We start from the raw sequence: 24,966 nt of genomic DNA, 5'->3' as shown, positions 1-24,966 counted from the left end.
CAGTCACCACTCTATTTGACACAGCAAAACTATACAGTTGAATATTTGGTATTTTAAATTAGTCTTTCTACTGCTATGTGAAATATTTGAATAAAATAGCTTTGTTTCTTATCGTTAAATTAGTTTCAAACCACGTCGACTGTATCTCGTCGAAAAGTGTTCAATATTTCCTATGCAAAAACTTTCGAGTGAAAGGGTTAACACTATCCTCCAAAAAACACTCAACACCTTGCCTTTCTCAAACCTACCAAAAACATTCCGATAATCTCACAAAACACTTTCCTCCTACAGAACGTTTCACATTCGATCTTCATACTGCAACATCCACCAATTCCCTCTTTCTAAAATTTCAATCTCAGACCTACCAAAAACATTCCTACAATCTTACAAAACACTTTCCTCCTACAGAACGTTTCACATTCGATCTTCATACTGCAACATCCAACGATCCCCTCTTTCTCAAATCTCAATCTCAAACCTACCAAAACATTCCTACAATCTCACAAAACACTTTCCTCCTACAGAACATTTCACATTGAATCTTCATGCTGTAACATCCACCGACGATCCCCTTTCGCAAATCTCAATCTCTTCAACAGTAATGTCTCAATATTCCCGTACGCCTCTCGATTGTTTATCGCTCGTCGCGTCGCGTCGAGCCTTAAATCGCTTTTCCCCGGGAATTGGAATATTTCCAAGAATAGGCGAAGAAAGTAATAACGCGAAAGCAAGAGGATTTCTCCCGGCTCCCGGACTGACCCCGTTTTGTTTCTGTTTCCCGTTACAGTTATTGGGCGGTGCTTGCTTCAGCCACGGCCCGTACACGTTCTACAAAGCGGTGAGGATAGGGAACGGCCGCGTTCTCCGTCTCGGCAGCTTCTTCCTGACGAAACTCTGGAGCGATGCGGACCTCGTCAGCATCGGGGAGCTGCAGCTGCTGTGGATGGACAGCCGGGGCCCGAACCAGCCTCTGGCGTCCTTGCGGCTCTACTTCCTGCCGGAGAACACGCCGGATGGCCGGAGGGACACGCACGGAGAGGTGAGTCCGATTGTCTTTCTTCGTTTCTTTGGAAATCATTCGGGAACAGCTGTCTGTCGCGCGTGCAACGCGGATGTTGTTGCGCAACAGTCTGCGGAGGTATTCAATCAACACGTTGACCGCCACCAGAATTTAGTGCGCTTCGTGTAACGTTACTTATCGTCTCATAACAAAGGCGAATCGTATTAGCATTCGGAAATTTCTCACTAGAAATATTTAACATTTTTTGACGAAGCGAAGACGATATTCTTTGAAATTGACCCTCTGTAGGCCCATGTAACTTTAAAGTCACATATCAGTATATTGGCATCTTTTTGATTTATTTCATTTTGCACTCGAAGCGATGAATACAATTAAATAATCAGTTAACTTAAACTTTTATACGCTCAGGCATAAAAGTTTAACGTCATTGTCACTTGAAAGTTACAAAATGTATTCGTTTGATGAAATTATTGAAACTATTGAGTACATTGTTAATTCGTATTCATATGTGGATACTTATTAATTTTGTACTGTATAGATTTTGTTATAATCTTGAGCAAAAATTCGGCCCATAGAGGGTTAACTCGAAGGGAAAACACAGGTATATTAAGGAGCAAAGCTATTTTATTCCAGTACTTCACGTATGGAGGCGTTATACAAAGTTCAATATTAAATACCATATTTTATAGTTTTCATGTGTCAAATCAAGTGGTGACTGAGAGTCACCTCTCGAGTGCAAAGGGTTAATCCTTTGCACTCGGAAGTTTTTTAGTAAAAATATTCGGACATTTTCTGATGAAATATAGACGACACTGTTTGAAACTAATTTAACGATAATTCACAGATAAATTAAGCAACAAAGCTGTTTTATTTAAATATTTCACATTGCAAAATGTAATTTTTATTTAAAATACTGAACACTCTACTTCATAGTTTTGCTGTATCAAATGAAGCGGTGACTGAGAGTCACTTTTCGAGTGCAAAGGATTAATGCTCTGGTAAATGCCATGGTTCTTAAGTTGTAGTTATTTAGATAAATATCCATGTAACTGAATATATCGATACATTTTTCTTTTGTAACTGTTTCCAAGTAAGAATGCGTCGGTTATCGGTGAGCACGTGGCGATCAACGTGTTGACACTTCAAATTTCTCGATTTTAGAATACCGTTGCAGGTGAAGACAGCTAATCGCCACGAATTTCGTTGAAACGAAAGAAAATTCTTTTCTATCGATTAGTCGTATGTCCGGAGGAATTCAATTCTTCAGTACTCGGAAATCGAGAATATTTGGCTTCATAAACGGAGCTTGTTGTCTTACGCTGTGCATCATTGTAAAATTGAAATTCTCATGGCCACGTTGAAACGTTCTCTGCTTCCAAGATGAAGATATCTAATGGAGGCAATATTCGTCTCTCTCTGGTAACAGGTTCCGAATGTTAAAAGGAACGCGAGCATCGGCAAACAGAGATACATCAGGATTGGAACGATTCCTTGTTCCAATAAAATGTTTCCGGATTAAATGGTATACAAGGGGAGCGTTAAACGGAATACATAATAGATTAAACATTTGCGTTTTCGCCGTAGTCGATTCTTCTGTGGCGCGAGCGGCGGCGGCGGCGGCGGCGTCCGCGTCACGCCTGCAATCGCATTAAATTTCATTGCCTCCCCTTCGACGCATAGAGCGCGCAGAAACATACAATTTAATATCGCCGGGGCTCTCGCGTTATTAAATTGCAGCGTGTTCGGGCCGCGAAAAAAAAACAAAAAATAAAGCGACGCCGCCGTCATCGTCGTTGTCGTCGTTCCGTATGCGAACGACGCACAACGCGGAGGAATTCTCTTTCGACCGTGATTGTAACGTATCGACAGTACGGCGAGTAATCGCCTACCTGGAATCAGAGAGCTCGCATCATAGGTCTTTGCTACTCCCTTGCGTCACTCACTGATTCATCGTCGAGCGAAACAATCGCTGTTACAATTCCTTTTTGATTCGCGAGATAAACTCTTAGCAGTCGAAACTTTGTTTTCACTATAAATATTCATCGCCCTCTGATGAAACGTTGATGATATTCTTCTCTTAATTAACCTAACGAGAAGTCGTTCGCGAATTATAATTACAGGAGCATTGTATTTCAATGTTTCGTGCGTTATCGTGTTACACGATGTTGAATGGCAGTTGAAAACTGTAATAAAGCAATGAATATTCATTAACGAATTAAACGAGGATTAATATTAAATATTAGATCGCACAATTTTGCTGCATCGGATCAAGTATGGGACGAGTTAAATCGGAATTAAACGAAGGAGACGGGGAAAGAGGAAAAGCTGCGATAAATGAATTTAATATTAAAGAATCGTGTTATCGTTTTTTTTTTCTCCAATGAAAATGGGTCATACACCGAAGCCGGATCCGCCGGATGGACGGCAGCGTACCAGCCGAGCAGTGAATCAGACGGATTGCTTCATTGTTCTTATTGTGAAAATAATGCAGGAGAAGTAATCTTGGTTTACGGCCGGGCCGGGACATAAATAGTTGCGCTCGAAAATAGAGAGTAATATTTAAAGCGATAAATCAGCCGCGGATTGCTTCATTGTTTTTATTGTGAAAGTAATCCCGTTTCCACCGGTCACGGGCATGATTTGTTTCAGCTGCGAAACGGGAAAGTAACGTTTCAAATAATGAATCAGGTGGATTACCAAAGAGCTTTTGCGGTTCGTTCCTTCGAAAACCCGAGACGCGACTGTGACGTGGTCCGACTAGTTTTTACACGCTCTAAACAACACAATGACGCGTAACGACTCAACGGCATAATCGATATCGTAAAAATTAATGAACTCGTCGTATCTCTGCTAAAAATAAAATAATCGGATTCGCAAGGATCGATAAAGTTTCCTCGTTATCTAATTGCCCAATCTGTTCGCCGGTAAATGAATATTTTTTTCCTCGTTTTAATGTGCCCCGCGCTAATTCAAGGAAGATTAATAACGCGTGTAATCAATGCGAACAAGAAAAAAAACAAGGAGGGGAATACATTTCGGTTGCAATAAATTGCCCGAATTGCCTCATCATTTCGCAAAGACGATAAAACGCCCGCAGAAGGACTAATCTCGGTGACAGCGACGGAATCGAATTGTTTCGGTGTAACTTTACATTTAAGTTAATTGTCCCCGATAAGATAGCGCGGCCGATCGTTTTTCTTCTATGTTATAAATATACACGACGATATCAGACGTGCATGTAATCAAAGTAAACCGTCGACGCGTATACGCGGCCGGACGAGTGCCGTGAAATATTCCAAATTGGCAACTTGATTTTTAACGGGTCACGGGGAATCGAAAAATTTCGGGATTTATACGTTTCGAGATAGAGAAATTTGGAAGTTCGGGAAGTTGAAGATTCGAGTGTTTGGTAATTAGGGCACTTGAATATTGGAACAGTTTATTTAATATCGGAGTCTTGGAATATTTGAATATTTGAATATTTGAGAATTTGAATGTTTGATGATTAGGGTATTTGAATATTGGAACATTTTATTTAATATTGGAGTCTTTGAATATTTGAATATTTGAATATTTGAATATTAGAATATTTGAATATTTGAATATTTGAATATTTGAATATTTGAATATTTGAATATTTGAGAATTTGAATGTTTGATGATTAGGTTACTTGAATATTGGTACATTTTATTTAATATTGGAGTCTTCGAATATTTGAATATTAGAAAATTTGAATATTTGAATATTTGAATATTTGAATATTAGAATATTTGAATATTTGAATATTTGAATATTTGAATATTTGAATATTTGAATATTTGAGAATTTGAATGTTTGATGATTAGGTTACTTGAATATTGGTACATTTTATTTAATATTGGAGTCTTCGAATATTTGAATATTAGAAAATTTGAATATTTGAATATTTGAATATTTGAATATTTGAATATTTGAAGATTAGAAAATTTGAATATTTGAATATTTGAATATTAGAAAATTTGAATATTTGAATATTTGAAGATTAGAAAATTTGAGTATTTGAATATTTGAAGATTAGAAAATTTGAATATTTGAATATTTGAAGATTAGAAAATTTGAGTATTTGAATATTTGAAGATTAGAAAATTTGAATATTTGAATATTTGAATATTTGCAGATTAGAAAATTTGAAAATACGAAAATGAAACAGATCTTAGGCATGTAACATAAATTGTCTAGATAGTGCGTGGAATTACCATAATCAGCGCAGTCACGTTAAATGAATTGCAGCGCGTTTTATAACCAAACGGGTCGCAGAAATTATTGTCCCCGAAAATGGGTCTCGGCCCATAAAAGTTTGGGAGCCACTGTTCTAAACGATCCTCGAATTAAAATTCGTGTAAATTCGAGGAGATAGCGTCACGAGGGACGCGGGACGCGCGCCCGTAACGAAATCGTCCGCTCGATCATTTCGCAAATGGGACAACCGTCTCTACGATTATTCAGCAGTTCTGCCGCTTATCAACGAATCAAACCGCATTATCGCGGTAACGTTTTCGCGAGAATATTGCGATCGTTGCGTGTCGAGGAAATCCCGTCCCGCGAAGCGGCAATTACTTCGTCAAACCGATTGATTCTACATCGGTAATCGTTAAACTTTCTTAGAAGCGTGTTAAAATAAGAAACAGGAAAATCTTAGAATAAACACACCAATACCGAACCCGCTAAAACAAAATTCTCATTCAGACGTCGTTGCCTCTAAAATTCCTCCCCTGTTCGCGGTTGACCCTGTAACTTCGAAAGATCGGGTTCGTCGAACCAGGAAGTCTGAGAACTTTAAATAAGGAGTGCTTTTCTCGCATCAAAAATTCCGAAAGATTTTTATTTATAATCCCTGTACATTAAAGTTGGACGTGTACATAGAAAAGTAGATAATGTTCACGAGAATTTTCGCTGGAAGAAAAAGTAGCTCTTATTTAAAGTTTCCCGACTTCTGCGTTCGACGGGCCCGCTCCCCGCCCCCGACGGAGTTTTAGCGTTAATAGTCAAGCCGGCAGCAATATCTTTCCCGAAAGAAATAATTTTCAAATATTATTTGTCCTCCTTTGTGTCCTGGAACTCCGGTTCCCAAGGGCATAAAGAATTCACCGGGAATTTTTAGTACCGCGAGATCGTTCCCCGTTTAAAGTTTTCCGATTCCGTTCGGAATCAACCTCTTTGGAAGTTCCAGCGGGAAGTAGCCGTGGAAAAATAAAAATACCTTGCCGGTCGATTAAATTTCCTTTCCCGCTTGAATTGTAGATCACTGCCGGGCGAAAAAACGAAGTTGCCGCGAATAATTGCCGTGGAATCGGCGTGTCCCAGCTGGAAAGTCGATTTCCAAGAGCAACTTCGCGCGACACGGCGCGACCTTGATTCGCTATTCACTTGCAGATCACGGGATGATTGTACGCTGCGTGCTTCGCGGAGATCATAGATCAATTCAAACGTGTTCTTCTGCAGATTTATCCGGAATACGTTCGAGGGGAAGCGAATTACACGTTGCAGTCGCGTTTTCTTCGAATGTTTGTCGTTACGGAGGGGACAGCGACGCGAGTAATTAGACTTTAACTGGTAATCGGTCGCGAGCGTGCGAAAGCTGCGCGTCGAGACGAGGAAACGCGAATCGAAGACCGGTTCGCGTTTCCGTTTCTTTCTCGTTTGTCTACGAAAATCTCTGCGCCGGCTAGCAGCCGTTCGAGTGTTTCTGGATCGATCGGCGAACTTTCTGTTCAATGACTACCGAAATTACGAACCAGCTTACGGATCACTTGTCCGCCGATCGGATAAGATCCGCTACGTGACGCGCATTCGACTTTCATTAGCGACCATTCTCCTCTATCCACGATTTACAGCGTTCCGCCGGTTGCTATTTATACTGGCGGTCGCTTCTTTTCTATTCTTTTCTGCTTGTACTTTTATTGGGCCGTTGCCCAGGTGGCGAATTTCGGCGATTCGGGTGCTCGAGACGGTTCTTTTGCGGAGAACAGCTATTTCTATTGTTTATCGAGTTCCCTCGAGGGAGTTGTTGTTTTATTTATGAACGCTGATATGAATTTATGCGTTGTACGTATTAACAATGGGGAGTAAAGGAAATAACTAGATTACAGTGACGCGAGAATCGCGATACCAAATAATAACGGATTTCATTATCTTTATAAAAGAATATGATGCATAAAATTCTGAAGTTTTCCGTAGTCAGGATGTTAATATAGTTTAGAATAATATGGATTGTCTCTATTGTTTATAGATCTACGAGAAGATTAATTAGATTTAGATTTTCCGAAGACTCATCGAATATCATTTTTCTAAGTTTTCGTAGCAGTAAACGTGTTGATATAGTTTAGAATAATATGGGTTATCTCTATTGTTTATAGATCTACGAGAAGATTAATTAGATTTAGATTTTCCGAAGACTCATCGAATATCATTTTTCTAAGATAAATCGAAGACTTCGTTGTATCGTATAGCGATTGGTTTGTTCTGGAAATATTCTCGTCATCGATTATTCTTATAAAAGTTCTGTAACATTGTCGTCGTGAAGTTCCGTCCACATCTCGCGCAACAACATAATCTAGTGCCGGAAACTTTAACGCGGCGGATCAAGGATTTCACGATCTCCCTTCTCCGTTCCCCGTAATCATTGCCACAATGTGCCAGAGCAAACGATAATAACGAGTGGATAATGATTCATCAGATAATGAAGCCCGATAATGAATGCTCGAGCGACATTGGACTCGTATCGGGAGCGAATTACGGAAACTGAGAACAAGAAATCCGTGCACGTCGAATAAAGCGAAAAACGAATGAATGGACGCGCTCGCGGTAGTCCGCGGCGCATTGCAAATATCCCCGTAATGAAATTCGTTTGATTAACCATCGGGCTGAGTCACTTTCAACAATACATCGTGTTCATTCAATTTTTACTCCGCCGTTTTCGCTACGATCCATAATATCGTCTGATACTACTCGGGAACACAAAGAAAAGAGGATTACCCAAGGAAAAAGAAGATATTTCATAGATACATCGATTCTCGTTCATGCTTGTGGTACGTACAGTGTGTCTCGCATTTTCCCGAGCAATCTGGAATAACAAATTTCCTTAATACGCTTTATTTCCTTAACGTAAAGTGACCTGAGCCAATCTAGTTTCAAGTTAAACAACTTCTGCGCGGCGATTACACGACACGGGTAAAAACATAGCCAGTGTATAAACTGTGCGCGATTTAAATCGTTGGATCGGAGATCTCGAAGATCACTCGATTAGATCGCGGGAAAGTATAGTACAGAGCTGGTCGGCATTCGGCCGAGGATGATATCGAACCCCGTGTCCCGCGAGCAAAAGCTGAGTCGAAGCGGAATTAATCCTGTCCTATAATAACGCGATTACCGTGGCCAACGATACCGGCTCACGGGGTACATTCGTGTACCTCGGAATCAAATTCACCTTGTATTATGCTAACGACATGCTAATGGCTCCTTCTTTAACGACCGCTTCCTTTTGTGAGTCCGCTTTTGATTCCTCGCGTCCTCCTCGGCGCTCGTTGCTTCCCGGCCGACGACATTAATTACAGAAATAATAATAATATCTCTGCCCTGTCCGATTAACGTCCAATCGGAAACCGCGGCTACAATACTACCGAGCGAACGGAAACAATCTATCTCTTGGCTGGATGCTTCGTTCGTTCGTTCGTTCGTTCTCTCCCTTTTTTTGTTCGCCGCGAACGGAAAGAATTATTAACTCCTCGCTTTATCGTGCGCACTCCGATCGAAGATATCGAGTCGAATTCGACCCCTTGTCGTACGATTCTCCTCGCGACTATACTTCAATTCATTGTTTTATTTAATCATTTAAGGGAACGCGTTTTCTGTTTGTTGGAAGTACACGCTTTGCGTCAGTCGGAGAGGGATGGTTCAATTTTTGTTTTGACTCATTCGTAATAAATATCATTAATACTTTACAAGGAGAAATATATTCGTGACAGTAAACACAGGTGAAGATAGTTGAATAGAATTCTCTAAGATTCAGGGTGCAAGTAACAATTGAACTTTAATGATATTGACGATCTTTATATTTATATCTATTTATTTATATTTGATATTTGACGATCGAATTGAAATTGGGCCATCTCACTGGGAATTTCTTTAGTTTGAATACATTGACAATGAAAAACAGGTTTTAACTTCGATGTGAAATAGATAATATTGATTTGTATTAATGCGAATTAACAATCTTAGTGGAGAGTGATTATAGAGCGAAAGATTAGTAGATACACGTTATCATCAGGTTTATGTAGCTTCGATCGATGGAAAGATTGGGCGAAATTCAACGACAGAGGCTCTATGGTTGGGCTATAACACGTTGTTCCATGGTGTATGGTGGCCAGTCGATAAATATCCGGTGTTCTCGACGCGCCGGGCGAGTCGCTCCGATAAATTGCGCCCGTAACGCGACATAAAATAGTCAATAATTACGAATTTATGTCGGATCATAAATAACGAGGACGCGGGCGAAAAACGCGACGCGGACGCGTTCGACCGGAGAATACGTCGATTCAATTGTAACGCGCGCGGGGGGCGACGGGAAATCCATAGGATTTCGACGGCGAGATCATAAAACTGTGCATGGGCACGTTTTGACCCCGTATCGCGGGATAATAGAACACTGCTGTCGCCGCTTAACAATATTTGATCGGTCGTGATGTATTCATTATTCAGGGATGAACAGAAAATAAAACGCAACGGTGTCCGTGATCTTTCGAGAGGATAATGTAACGTAACAAATGAAATAACACGTCGATTTACTCGAGAATTCTATATTTCATATGATACTATATTTATATTATATTCATACAATTATTAATTATTAGGTATTACAATTATCGCACTATTATCTGATTACTATTACTAAACATTCGACGTTAATCTTATTGTAATTATTTTTCAAGCCCTTACATTTCTTTTCAAATTGCTCAACAGGGATATTTTACTGATTCATTATAAATATATTAAAATTCTACAGTTTATTACGTTTACCAGGAAGCATTGCAATTAATAATAGAACAATGTTCACTTCGGATTCGGAAGAATCAAGCGATATTCGTGAAATTCTATTCGAAATCTTCACGATATCGCAGGGCAAGGGGTCAAGCGATTCAGTAACTCGGGTCATCGATGACCACCACGGTAGCCAATGCGTCCAGCAGGAATGGCAAAAAATCGAAAACGTCCAGGCAATAGCGTGTACGCGCGTTCACGTGCTGCAACAAGATTATCCGATTGAAATCGATAATTCCGCTGGCGCCTTCCATCACAAGGCAAAAAGAGGGGAGCCGGTGCTCCTTGGGTCAGCCATTTGCATAATGCGCGTAATCTTCTAATCGTGTAATTTCCACCGATCGTTCTAACGAGCGGATCGCGGAAAGGATCGCGGTCGTTACGCGGCGAAGCTTAATGAAACAGAAAGAAACGGCGGAAAAAAGAGCGAGGGGAGGATGTTTTTTGAATTTTTTCGGAATGCTGGGAATATTATGTTTCTTGAACCGTTCGCGGGGAATGGTTGTCGCAATTTGTTACAACGCGAGACGAAAAAGAGAGAGAGAGAGAGAGAGAGAGAGAGAGAGAGAGAGAGAGAGAGAGAGAGAAAGAAAGAGAGAAAGAGAAAAGCAGGCACAGAGGCAGCGCGTTGTTTCAGCAGTTTTCATTGCTGCCGCTTGCTAGCTCCTGCTGAAAAACCGTGTTTGCATTCTCATTATTTTATTCGCTGCTCCTCTGCCCTCTCTTGGGCTTCCTCGATGCTCCAGTCTTAATTCTTCTGTACTACGTTCCGCGTAAGCATTAATCCCCGCACTAATATCGTATTTTCTAAATTCTATTTTTCTAGTTAAGCCGAGTGAAATTGTATGGAAATTAATTATCGCCTAATCCTTTGCGCTCCTTCGTCGACGTTGGTTTTATCCAGAATCGAGTCACTTTTGATATTTGTGAATTACATTTCTCCTATTTTCCGTATAATTAGAAAAGAATATTATTTACATTGCTTCGTATGAACGAAAATGATTTCAACATATTTGAAAAATGAAACCCTTTGAACTCTGTAGGCTTCGATATTGCACCAGTTATAATATTAAATATTTTAATAAAACGTAAAGAAACTACCTTAAAATTAGATTCTCCACACATCCAAATTTTGTGCTAAGAAGGAGAATAAAAGGTCGAAAAAATGTTATAGCATTTCTCATTTTCGCTGGGAATACTATAAAAATTAGTTGCAGTTGCTGATAGATTACAAAACAACCTGGCTAAGGGTTAAAACGATCAAAGGAAATATGAGCGAATTTCAGAGTACGAACCGTCCGTACGACGTTCCTCTGTGTTCAGTTTCTTTTATAAACGAACGGATCGTTTGCTTTATGCCGGATTCAGACAATTCGTGTTCGAAAGGATATTTTTTCAGTTACGGATTAATATTCGTTTCTCCGTTCGGGCGTAAAGAATGACAGCGCACACGGAGGAGCGCAGCGATAACCGGGACCCGTAGCATTCGGGTTCGATGGGCGACTTTTACCATCGGCGGACTAATTAGCGAGCTCTACAAATTACTTGCACGTTATTCCCATAGCGCCCGAACGAGATTCGTCGATCGTAAAACGCCCCGCGTTGATTGCCAGCCACCGCCGCGGCGAATTTTAACAAATTTACTTTACTAGCCCGTTGCTATTCGCAAAACCCCGGGCCCGCCGAGGCCCCGTTAATTGTGTCGTTCGGACGCTTAAGGTTCTGTTTCGGGCCGCGTCCGATATTAAAATGCTAATCAATTTGGTTAGCTTAAAAAAATTCATTAAACCAACTGCTAGCGCGCGCATCAAGCGCGCTGTCCTTTAATCACGCCGGGGAATGATAATGATCGATCGGTATTAGGCGCGCCGCGGATAATCGCGGAATTATGTCAGTATCTCGGTGTAATCGCTTTAATAGAGCCGGGCTACGACAATTATAAAAAAGAGAGTAATCTATCCACTAAGCGCACTTCACTTTAAATGAATTTATTCTTAATCATGATAATCTGGCCATCGTAAAAATTTCATTAGCCGAGCTCGTTAAACTCGTGTAGTGCCTGTCTTCCCTTGCTGTGATCACCGTTCATCGCACGACAAAACAATTTATACGTAGCACCGAAGAAGACATCAAACGGTGACGTACAATAAAACAATGAAATATCGAATGTAATATTGATGTAATGAATTAAGTATCAAATAGAATATCCGTACAATACATTAATTATCGAATATAATATCGGTGTACTAAACAGAATATCATAACATTTCAATATAATAACTAAAATATCAAATTTGACACACGTTCGAAGTTCCCATGATCGCGTCCACCTCTCGATACAATCACGTCGACCTGTGGCTAATAAAAACATAAAATATCGAATATAATATCAACACAATAAATTGTCAACACTATTATTATACAGTATCAATATACTAAACAGAGTATCAAATAACATAGCAATATAATAAATAAGACATCAATACAACAAAATATCAAATAGAATGTGACACACGTTCAGAGTTCCCATGGTCGCGTCCACCTCTCGATACAGCCACGTCGTCGGGCCCTAGCTAATAAAAACATAAAATATCGAATATAATATCAACACAATAAATTATCAAATACAGTATCAATATACTAAACAGAATATCAAATAAATTAAGTATCAAATATAGTATCAATATACTAAACAGAATATCAAATAAATTAAGTATCAAATACAGTATCAATATACTAAACAGAATATCAAATAAATTAAGTATCAAATACAGTATCAATATACTAAACAGAATATCAAATAAATTAAGTATCAAATACAGTATCAATATACTAAACAGAATATCAAATAACATATCAATACATAAAATAAGATATCAATACAAAAAAATATCAAACAGAATTTGACACACGTTCAAAGTTCCCATGATCGTATCCACCTCTCGATACAGTCACGTCGCCGGGCCCTAGCTACGCCTGCTCGTCGAAGAAGTGCCTCAACTCGGAAACTTTTCCGCTAAAAAATTCCGGGGTACACCCGTTTCTTCCGGGACTCCGAATCGTCCATTGTAATCTCGAACGACTCTCGCGAATACTTGGTGGGCAGGAAGTTAACAAGAAGCGTATGCAAAACAGGAACACGTTTAAGGGAGAGAGTAGAACGAGTGAAAGAGAAAAAGACAGAGAGGGAGACAGAGAGAGAGAGAGTGAGTTAATAGAGGCTGAGGCAGTAAAGTACCAGGGTGAAGGCAGATGTAAAAATGCTCTCTCGTCGAGGGGTCGAAAGGACACACAGGGCAATCCCTCGGCCGGATTGTTAGGGTGGATTTTGGGGTCGGGGTCGTTCGTACGATCGAGACATTGTCAATTAAGTACACCCCTTCGCTCGTCATTTTCACTGTTTACAGGCCGGTTAGCCGGGGTGTAGAGCTCGCGTGTACCGTGACAGAAATGGATTCCGTTTCTCGCTTAATGTCCCGGAATTTGATTTTCTCTCGCCGCTCGTCTCTTTGATTCCTCGCTCAATAAGGTGTTTATAATAGGGACACCTCGGGGCTGCGAAAACGACGACTATCCCATCGCCTCTGTAATCTGTCCCTTACCTCTGCCCCGTTCGATCCCGACAATTGCTTCTTTTCTCAGTGAATCGGTGTTACCCTTGCTCGTTTACTTCAACCTACGAGGGACGTCATGGAACCGGGAAATTTCAAAAACTGTGAAACTTTGTAAGTCGAGTAAGAACTTTCGTTCATCCTTGAAGGGGTGAAACTACCCTTTGAAGATAAATGCTAATTTTTCTCCGCGGATTATCTTGAGAAGAGATAGCGAAAGGCTTCGGTAGAAATTTGTATTAATTTTTACAACGTATCAGTTGGTTTTATTGAATACAGGAGTTGGGTTGAGTTTATTACACATGTTTATTGTATAAATAATATAACGTCACGATAATATAGTAAATAACGATATTAATATTGATACGATAATGTTGGTAACTGTTAATGATTTAGTGTAAGAGCGCATACGCACGTTAATGATGCAGAACGGGTTTAGCCCTGAGGCAGCGGCGGCAGCCGGAGCTCTCGATTCGATTTTATTTTCAGGCGCCACAAGGGGATTATAATAATTCGGGAAACTGGTTCTCGAGTATCGGGAAGACAACAACTTTATTTTCTCTCGATTACGAGGATCGTGTATTTACACTTTCATCGGTTCGGGACGAGCGGACGGTGTAAGGTCGACCGGCGTTGCACGACACCGACAAGAAACTTTCGTCCGAATTTATTAATTAGCCACGGAACTCGGAACCGCGTTCAGCTGCCCGAATTATGCATCTGTCGAGATCATTTATGCAGGCTGTCCTCTTTAAAGTTGAATGTGTCGAGACACAGTTCCGTTTCAGGGGTAATCGAATGCTTGAATTGTCGAGCGGACCGGTACGATTGAAAAATTATTACGCGCTCGATTAAATAATTCGGGGTTTATTAAAATCGCATCGAATCGCCGGTGAGTTATTAACTAAAATTGAGCCGATCGCATTAGGAACGCGACGTGTACGAAATAATCGAAACGTCGTTAAAGTTTCATCATTTTTCTATGGCGCACGTATGTTTCGCGTAATGAAATTCGACATAATGTTCGTGAAATCATCGTGAAATTCCGTCGACGGGTATAGGTATCGAGCTCCAGGAAGCATTTAACAAAATGCCAGGTTCCCAATATGGCTGCCTTTTGTGCGATTGACGTGTCTTTGTCCCCGTGACGTTTACGTAGTTCGAATATTGTTGCAAAAACATTTCGCGCTGTCGAGGCTACGCGCAACGTCAAGTTTGTCTTTCTATTTTTATTTCCGCGATGCAGTATTATTATTTTTCGAGTCACCGAAACAACAATGGCGGCGCACGAAATATGCCGCGCAAACAAATGTTCGTTGTAAGCTCGATGATCTATTAGATTATATTCACTGGATTATCTAAAAAGAATGATTCATTGTTCAAACGAGAGCGTAGAATAAAATCGATTTTGATTCGGTAAAAATATTTGCGTTCAGAAAACATGAAATCTAATTTGGTAAAAGTGTACTGCAAAATTGATTATTAACGTTGTATGTTCTACATAAATTTTAATGTTATATTAATCTTAATGTAAGAGACACGCGATACTGTCTATATTGTTTAAACGTTCTCTCGTGTAGCTTAAATTGCTCGGAATGATTTTAATGGGACACCCCGTATAATGGCCACTTCGGTAAATGGAAAAACACGTCCCCGTTTGTTATTATTTTAAATCGATAAACGTCGGTGCACGCGAGGTCCCCGCTGGTTAAATCGAATCACCGCGCTCGCAATCACGAGCGTATTATTACGCGCCGCATCCAGCAACAGCAACAAATTGACGCCAGCCTTGGAAATATTATTCCGAGCGACTTTCGAGCGTCGCGGATAATTCGCAAATTGCCCGTGCAGGGAATCGCTGTGCTCGTGTTAATCTCGCGAACGTCTCAATCGATTTCAATCCCAACGAAAGGAAAAAAAAACGTACCGAAAAAAGGAGAAAATTGAAAATCTCGCGAAAACGAACGAAGACAAAAATAATGTTGACATCCTTCCCGATTCCCCTCGCGATATTTCTAAATCAAATTCGTCTTCTATCCAATAGAAATCTCCGAACGAAGCGTCCCATGCCGACGCATCGAAGATGAATAATCGAATAATCGCAAGAACCCAACGTTCCCGATTCCCCCAACGCAAAATTGAAACGAAAAAAGTATATTGTTCGTGTCACGAAAAAGAGAAACAAGAAAAAAATATACAAATTTCACAAACCGGCGTGTCAGTATATGGACGTGGCGTCGTCCAACGTGAAAATCCGTTTCGTCGATTCGATAAAAATAATGTTTCGAAATGGAAAAGAGGGGTGGGGGGGACGGAGAGGGTGACCGGAGGAGAGGGAAAAGATAAAAGAAAAGAAGAGAAGAAAAAGAAGAAAGAAATGAGCGGAGGATAGAACGATCAGTCACCGGGTCGTTTATTTCGAGTTCTCGAAGCAGCGTTCTATCCATCATGCTCGCTCGGTGACTGCACGTAGAAATAAGTATCCGCGGGGCTCGGCAAGGTTACGTTCTAATACTGTCCCGCAGAAATGACGTAATGAATAATGCATTCTCCGGTTTAAATGTTAGTTTTATGAAACGCGACATACGTGCGGGCCGCGTGCACTTACGCGCCGGTGCACCGGTGCATCAATCCCCCTCAGCCCCGTGGCCGTTGATGCACGTTCCGCGTTAACGTGGATTCAATTAATTAAGGAAAACCCGTTTGTCGCCGTCGTAAAGGTTACAGAAATACCATAAATATTCATTGGTGTGGGTGGGAGGAAACTGGAGAGAGATAGATAGATGATAGACAGAGAGAGAGAGAGAGAGAGAGAAAAAGAGAGAGAGAGAGATAGAGAAGACTGCTTTGTAGATGAAAACGGGTTTTCTTGGACACGAGCGGCCGTCCGGAAAAGTTTTCCTGCGAATTTTCTTAGCGTTTCCATCCCGACTCGAGAAACATTAAACTAATTGCGCCCGGGGCCATTAATACACTTCGTTCGATTGCTTTAACATAGTTAAACGGAACCAGCCGACTGGGCCAGGGGTTCTCTTCATTAATTTTCGAAGTTGACTCGCCGAAATGAGACTGCGATTATTATTATTAGTGTTGTCCGTTTGAATAGGTCGGATTCCCGCTCCCGTTGCGAAGGGAAATATAAGAAATTGCGTGGCAAGGGAGGGAGAATTATAATGGAGTTGGCGAAGAAAGGTTAAACAAAGGATTAGCGAATTCATTATCTAGATTATCCAGAGAAAGGGTTTTAAAGAGCGGGCAGGGCGAGGGGAACGGTGGCTCGTTTCGCGTTGCGTAAATACCAGAAATTTTGGTTTAATTCCTTGTATCGTGAATTGTTGTTTTCTATATGTATATATATATATATATATATATATATATATATATATATATATATATATTCTTTTTGTATTTTAATGGGTAATTTCTTCTGTCCGAGATATTTCGAGGCTTTCAAAATGATATTTATGCTGAATATAGACGAATTTTACTGTTACAGGGTTCGAGAGTGTAGGTAGTAATGGTTGAAATGAAATTAAGTAGCATTGGATTAAATGAAATGAAATTGAATTAAACTAAATTATATTAAATTAAATGAAACTGAACTGAATGAAATTAAATGGAATGAAACGAGATGAGATGAGATGAGACGAGATGAAATGAAAAATATAAATCAAGGTAAATTTTATGCGCAACGGTATTTTAATAAAACTGCAAAGTTCAAAGTACCCTCGTAGCCTAAAAGGAAGGGCTCGTGTAACATTTCCCTCGGTATATTTAGTTATTTTTCCGAAATAACTGTTTCCTTATGAAATCGTTTCGTAGTCGGCTGTAACCGTTGACGTATTCGTTTGTTTGCCCGCGTGATCGCGCATACACATGGTTACAAATAAACATAACGTAGAAGCGGAAGTATGCATGAAATTTTACGGACACTTCTTCCGTGAAATCTGTGCACAATGGAAATTCTACTGTGCATTCGCCTGTCGCGGACCATCCGCCTTCAGAGGGTTAAACGTCAAGACGAAATGAATAGACACGGTTTCCTTTGCTATACATTATTCAAATAAAATTGTGCCGAGCTCTGTCGTAAAGATGTAAGAAGAAAAATCATTTTATTTATTTCATGGAGCTCTCCGTGCGTTTCCGCGGAGGAAACACGAGGAACAAAATAAGAGAGGGATAGAGGCTCGTGAAAGAAATCGATTCAGACGCAGGAGGCACGGTCCAAACTACGGATCCTTTGAAAGGGATCGGTAATGCTGAATCTGTGGATTCTGAGAGGTCTCATCGACCGAACGTCTCGGGGTTTATTCAGTTATTTGGGAAACTTTGACAGTTAATTTCATCGAAACTGTAATACGTAACTGTTGCCAACATTGCGAACAGAATTGAACAAACGTAACTGTCATTTCATTTTTCTCACTTCGGATTAAATCGATTCGTCTGCAGATTCAATTACTGTAGAATAATAGAATCCTTTTCTTTTTACTACTGGATTACATGAAATAAAATATTTCTATTCAATGTAAACGAAACAAAGCTGCGAAGGAGACCATAAGGAAACACTGTCAATTTTCAAACTGAATCGTGCTAAAGACAATTTTCAATGAGATCAGTTTATTATATCAAGGATTCACTCGTTTCTTCGTTCTAGAGTAGAAAATTCTTCTTACAGCTTCTGAATATGTCGTATAATAATTTCAAAAGCCAAAACATTAATTTCCTCAATCTTTCCTTCTTTTAACACATTGCGTACCGATTAATTTTCAGAAAACTGAATTGTGATGGCAATTTTCACTGTGGTCTTATGTCACTACACATAGGAAAACTCAGATATCATATTGTTATATAATACATTTTAAATAGATAATCAATTCTAATTAAATTTTATATTTTTTTCAATGCTGTGGTAATCAGCAAAGTTGCATAGCTAAGTGTCTTTATGTAAAAACAAGATTTCTCGTTATCAGTACGCAACGTATCTATATTACGAAATTTATTATTAACACTAGGTTTACGGAAAATTTGACGCAGATTGAATGTTATAAACATTATTTGGTAAATATTTCAATCGGTTTTCGTTGATCCGATTACACGAATATGAATCCTGATTGTCTATTTCTACATCTACAGTTTCCAAAATCTAGATGAACGAATATCAACTTCTCCAGGAACAATAGAGTAAACTGTACAATAAATGCCCGTAAACCTAGTGTTAACACATTGCGTACCGGCTAGTTTTCATGAAACTGAATTGTGCGGATGGCAATTTTCAATGAGGTCAACTTATACCACTATACATAGAAAAACTCAGATATATTGTTATGTAATATATTTTAAATAGATAATCAATTCGAATGAAATTTTATATTTTTTTTCAATGCTGTGGTAATTAGCGAAGTTGCGTAGCTAAGTGTTCTTATGAAAAAACGAGATTTCTCGTTACCGATACGCAGTGTGTTAAGAAAACGTTTCCCAGCGAAATAAGAGAATTAGCGAAGACCACGGGATCACGACGTGAAATTTGAATTATTCGATCGACGAGGGAAGGAGAGCGGCCAGTCCTAAAACAGATTGGCGAGTTGTGTCTAGTCTTCGAGAACTATTTCGAACGTAATTCAGGGAAAGGCGGCGGAGGGAGCCCCGGAGTCCCGGAGCCCTTTCACGGCCTCGGAATAAATTAAAACCGGGACGCCGCGCAGCTGTCGGATAAACATTGTTCCCCGATAGAGTCAAGATGAATCGAGCCTTCCGATTATTTCGCAGCGTTCAATCAATCACGTCAATTACACGCGACACAGTCGAATCGCGATAAATCGCTCGCATAATATTTTCCGCACCTCTCTAGCCACGTAGACGACTGACGCGATGATGTCTTTTTATCGAGTGCCTGTCCCGGCTTCTTCTCGGTGCATTTCGGAATCCACGTACCGGGTGTCTTGGAATTATCGATTCAAGAAAGTTGTGTAACGTTTCAGTAGAAATGGTTTTCATTTAACACTAGGTTTACGGGCATTTATTGTACACTTCATTCTATTATTCCTAAAAGAATTGATGCTCGTTTATTTAGATTGTGGAAATTGGAGATTTGATAGTAGGTAATTGGGGTACATGTCAGTGTGATCGCATCGATCAAAATTGGCGTAAACGTTTACAAAATAATATTTCTAAAATCCAATATACGTCAATTTGACGCATTCCGTAAACCTAGTGTTAACACATTGCGTGCTGGATAATTTCCAGAAAACTGAATTTTACGGATGAGGATTCTCAGGGAGATTAATTTATAGCACTATATATGAGGAAACTCAGATATCAAATTATATAATATATTTTAATTAGATAATCAAATCAAATTGAACATATTTTTAACCTTTTGCGGACGAAAATTCTTCGATACATGCAAAACCTTTAATATATAAAGCTAAATTACATATCAATTGCTTAATTAATAGAGGAAACTACGGTCTTGCTGTTGGACTAATTAAATTATTTGTTCGTAACCTTTTAAAAGGTTAAATGCTATTAGATTTGATGAGATAAATACGACATTGTTTGTGTCTAATTTAACGATATTTCACAGATAAATTAAGCAACAAAGCTATTTTATTTAAATATTTCACATTGCAATACAAAATTTAATTTAAAATACTAAATATTCAACTTCATAATTTTGCTGTATCAAGTCAAGTGGTGACTGAGAGTCACCTTTCGAGTGCAAAGGGTTAAGTGTCTTTATGTAAAATTCAATTTCTCTATATAAAAACGCAGTGTAAAAATGAATCATAGCTGTTGCACATAAAGATAATAATGAAGGTTTATAAATTTTTATATTTGCAGGAATGACATAAATTTCTCTATAGAAGGAAACAAAAGTATTCATTCCGTTAATATTTTCTGTGAGCTAATTGTTCATTTCATTAAGTTATGTAATACCCTCCTCGTTTAACGTGCAGCCGAAGTAATTAATGCACACGCGAAATAATTCCTTCAGCAACAATTTCGATTGAGCCCATTCCGCAGGGGGTGGTATGCTCGCTCGTATTCAGCAACGATCGTCATTTCAACGCAGAAACAGAGTCCACCCACCTCTATTGTTTACATAGCGCTTGTTGTTCCAGCGGCGAAGTTGCCCGAACTTCCCCGAAAATAAGTCGAACCCGACAAATTCATGGTAATCGAATTCAACCGATTTCTTCAGCCCCGTCCGAAACTTGGACACTTCGAATTGAACCCTTGATTAACCCGTTTCCCGTGCAAAACGGTCAAACTCCGCTTCGAATCTCCACAAGTCCGTTCGCGAGTACCGTCAAAACGCAAATTACATTTAAGACAACACCTTATGCAACAAATCCCACGCATAACACATCGATCCCATTAACCCCTCTCGTGGAAATGACGATTCGCGCGCGTGTTCTCCGTGCGTGACTCGATTTCGTCAGTTATTCATAACTCTACCTTATCCTAATCAAAATCACTTTCTTCCTTTCATAAATAAATTTAAATGAAACATTCTCAACCCTTCGCGCAAGTAACGACGATATTTCGTGAAACTAAAGGAGAAATCGCATGTACATTGAGGAACGGAGCTACTTCAATATTTCTCAAATTGCCACGTTGCACAATGTATACTATTAACCTTTTGCACTCGAGAGGCGCCTTTCAGTTATTTGACTTGTAAAATTGAAAATTCAATATTAAATTGTATATAACGTGCACATGGAACATCGAAATAAAATAGTTCTGTCACTTAAGCAAGGTATTTCTTCATCTTAATTGCAAAAAATATTGACATTCCATCAGAAGCTAATGAATATTTATTGAGAAAAATATTGTCGAGTGCAAAGTATTAAATATCAAATTTTCTACCACCGTATGAAATCAATAAGAGTCACCCCTAGTGCAAAGGGCTAAATCTTCAAATTTCTACTGTAACAATTGCGTCCACACGCGACAATGAAATATCCCAAAGCCGAAGCGTTCGAGACGAAATAAATGAAGGGGTTGAAGCACCGTTCGCCAAGCAACAAAAACGCGATCGATGTAACGCTAAACCAGGCCGAACTATCCGAACAATTTTCGAGCGGCAGCTACAAAAGACAAAAGGATCGTTCGATGAGGTCACGTAATTACCGGCTCCCTTTCGCGCTTTAACCCTTCAACTCTGCCGGCGGCCTCCGTCCGCCTCGAGTCTAAACCCCCTTAAATTTTATTTTATTCCCTCGCAGCCGTTGCTACAAGAAAGCGGCAATTACGGACAATTTCTTCACTCGGTTGCGTATAAACGGCATCGCGGAATAGAAACGCGGGAACGGGCGGGGACGATAAGCGTCTCGACGCCCGTCTTCGCAGCCCCAACCCCCCGAAGACGCGGCCCCGTTTCTTCGTGTAAGCGTAACGGTCCGTCTACCGGCCCCCTTCCCCGCCGCTCGTCCGCGGTTTCCTCGTTTTCAGCGTTTTCCAACGGCCGGTCCACTGTAAATCCGGCGTAATGAAGAAATTCTTATTCATGCAACGCCGTAACAAACTCCCCGAGCCCCTCCGCCTCGCCCCTCGCGCCGCCGCGCCGCGCTTTGTCTTTCCCTTCCAGCGCGGGCCGTACTCGAATAAAAGTATGCTGATTCCGAAGAATAAACAACGCTGATAATTTCGTATCTCGACGGGCTGATTATTTCGGGCCGAAAGTATTAAAAACTTCCCTCCCACCCTGCGCCCTTCACCCGAGCGCGTGCTCGTTAACGTTTTCGACGAGAAAGCACTCGAGGAAGAATCGGAATGTGAAGTTTTTTTTTACTTTTCTTTCGGAATTATGCATTAAGAGTGATCGACGAGAGATTATCGAACGCTCCGCGTGTAACGAGATCCTCGGCGAAGATTTCTGCCTCGGCTTCGCTGATATCGATATTATTCGCCGGAGTACAATAGCATTTCGTAATTGACAGTGTTCCACTTCGAAATTAAATGCGCACATGTTCTCTCAGTTAACCCTTTGCACTCGATTGGTGCATAAAAATTGTGAAATTTCGTATTTAACATTAACTCTTGAGTAATCCGTCGATACGTGGAATGTGGAAATAAAATACCATTGTTCCCCTTATTTTGTGAATAGATTCCTCGTTAAGTTGAGAAAAATGTCATCTATATCTCATAAAAATAAATTGATATTTTTTTAAGATGCAAACATGATATATTTTAAGCGCATTTAGCCTGCATTTAACGAGTGTACACTTCATTAATTGATTTTATTGCGCGCACAATCAGACATTTTTCAAACTAAATTCCACATTTAACTTAATGAATTTATAAACATTACTTGGCAAACGTTTACGTCGGTTTTGGTTGACGCAGTTACAAGAATACGTATCGTAATAACCTAATTTTGAATCCCTAATTTCCAAGATTCAAACGGTCGAACATCAATTTTTCTAGGGACAATAGAATAAACCGGGCAATAAACGTCCGTGAACCTAGCGTTAAAGAATATTCCCGCGTACGATTCAATTCCGAGTGCCGGTGACGCGTCTAATTCGGCGTGACACGAAAGGGCGAAGGGGTTGAAACGGTCGAATCGAAGACAAAAAAATTACAAGCGTGCTCGCCGGTACATTTTAACGAAAGTGGTGCGCCGGAGTGGCCCCGGAACACGTGGGGCGGAGAGAGAAAACGAGGGCAAATAAATTCTGTCGTTCCGTGAAGGCGGCCGGTGGTTGGCTTTTTTTTTTCTTCGCGAGCGGGTCGACGGGGGCGGGGAAATGAGCGAGCCCGAAGTATTTCCTGACGATACGCCATATGAAATATTCGCCGCGCGCCGGTTCGATCGCGATGGAATGCATGCGAAACAACACTTTGTCCGGCCCCTGTTATTCCGACCGTTGTCCGCATTACGCCGCTCGAAACAATACCGCGACTTGTTGTGTCGATTTTATTTATTCCGTTTCCCGGCCCTCCGTTTTTCCACCCGGTCCGACCGGTCGCGCGCGCTGGCCAGGGGCGCGAATTCGTCAATCGGCCCGCGATGCGATGCGACACGTCGACGTTATCGGTGGATGGAATTATTAACCATTCGCGGTTCGAAGTGTTCTTGGTTTTCCATCGTGCTCGATTTTATTGACGAATTTATTTACAGATTTATTTGCACATTTCATTCGAGCTGTTAGATGAGAGAAGTTTCGCGGGGGTGGTTATGAAAAAGTTTTGATTGCACGGTCTGTTTTATTAAGGGATGATACTTTGGAGAGTGGATTCGATGGTCGACGTGTTGATATGTTGATTTGTTTATTTATTTAGGAATGCTTGAGGAGTAATGAGGTTTTATTGATATTTGTATGGTGTAATTTTAACCCTTTGAACTCGAACGGCGCCTTTCAATCATTTGATTTGACCGAACAAAATGATCAAATTTAGAATTCAATATCACAGAGCTATTTCAATATTTCTCAAACTGACACGTTGCACAATGTATACTACAATGTATATTTTATTTGACCCAAGAACATTGTAAAATTGAAAATTCAATATCAAATTTTATATAATGTATCGACACATGGAACATCGAAATAAACTAGTTCTCTCAGTTAACTTATACAAGGTATTTCTTTACGTTAGTTGTAAAACATATCACTGATATTTAATCAGAAAATAATGAATATTTGTTGAGAAAAATATTCTCGAGTGCAAATGGTTAATACGGGTAAGGAAAGAAGAGATAAGTGAATTAGTAAGTGAAAGAGAATTAAGGTAGTTCGCGATTTTATTACTGTAATCGCTGTTCTTTTCCGTCTGTCCATCCCTTACGTTGCTCTGTCTTCCGCACTGTCAACAAACACCGAGAATTACGAGCGAGCTTCCCGCCGCCGCCATTATTGTTATCGAATTCATCAAGAAATTGCGAACAGGGACGATCGTCCACTGGCGTGCTTATTATTTATTAACCGGGAAATTGTTGACGAGCGTCCCGTCCACGTTGCATCGGCGTTTCCCTCTATCCTTTCTTTTAATAATTATCCCATTTTCTTACTACGCCTGGGTAAATAAAACAAGGACGCGGTATCCTGTTTTCTCCCATCAGATTGTCTATTTCATACACAACTGGCTCTCCGTTCTCGGCGTTCATAATTTATTCGGAAATTGCGTCCTAACCCCTGTTTACCGTGTCACAGCTTCGACCCTTTACAACTCACTTACGATCCGACCAGTCACATTTTCAAATTCACTTATTTACGTGAGCCATTCTCCTAAAAAAATTGTAACGTATAAATT

The 24,966-nt window shown here is 40.1% G+C and overlaps 1 protein-coding gene across 4 annotated transcripts in view; it reads left to right on the top strand.

Moving 5' to 3' along the window:
• Window positions 1–24,966, top strand: part of LOC116432657 (uncharacterized) — a 318,841-nt gene that overhangs the window by 75,047 nt on the left and 218,828 nt on the right. For all 4 annotated transcript variants that reach the window (XM_076367985.1, XM_076367981.1, XM_076367980.1 and 1 more), the window contains one exon: window positions 788–1,039. In XM_076367985.1, the coding sequence (XP_076224100.1) occupies window positions 788–1,039 (252 nt within the window). The remainder of the gene's footprint in view (window positions 1–787; window positions 1,040–24,966) is intronic.

The sequence above is a fragment of the Nomia melanderi genome, chromosome 1 (assembly GCF_051020985.1).
Source record: "Nomia melanderi isolate GNS246 chromosome 1, iyNomMela1, whole genome shotgun sequence".
In the NCBI taxonomy this organism is placed as follows: Eukaryota; Metazoa; Arthropoda; class Insecta; order Hymenoptera; family Halictidae; genus Nomia; species Nomia melanderi.
Note: the sequence above shows the minus strand (reverse complement) of the source record. Positions and strands in the feature narration are given on the sequence as shown.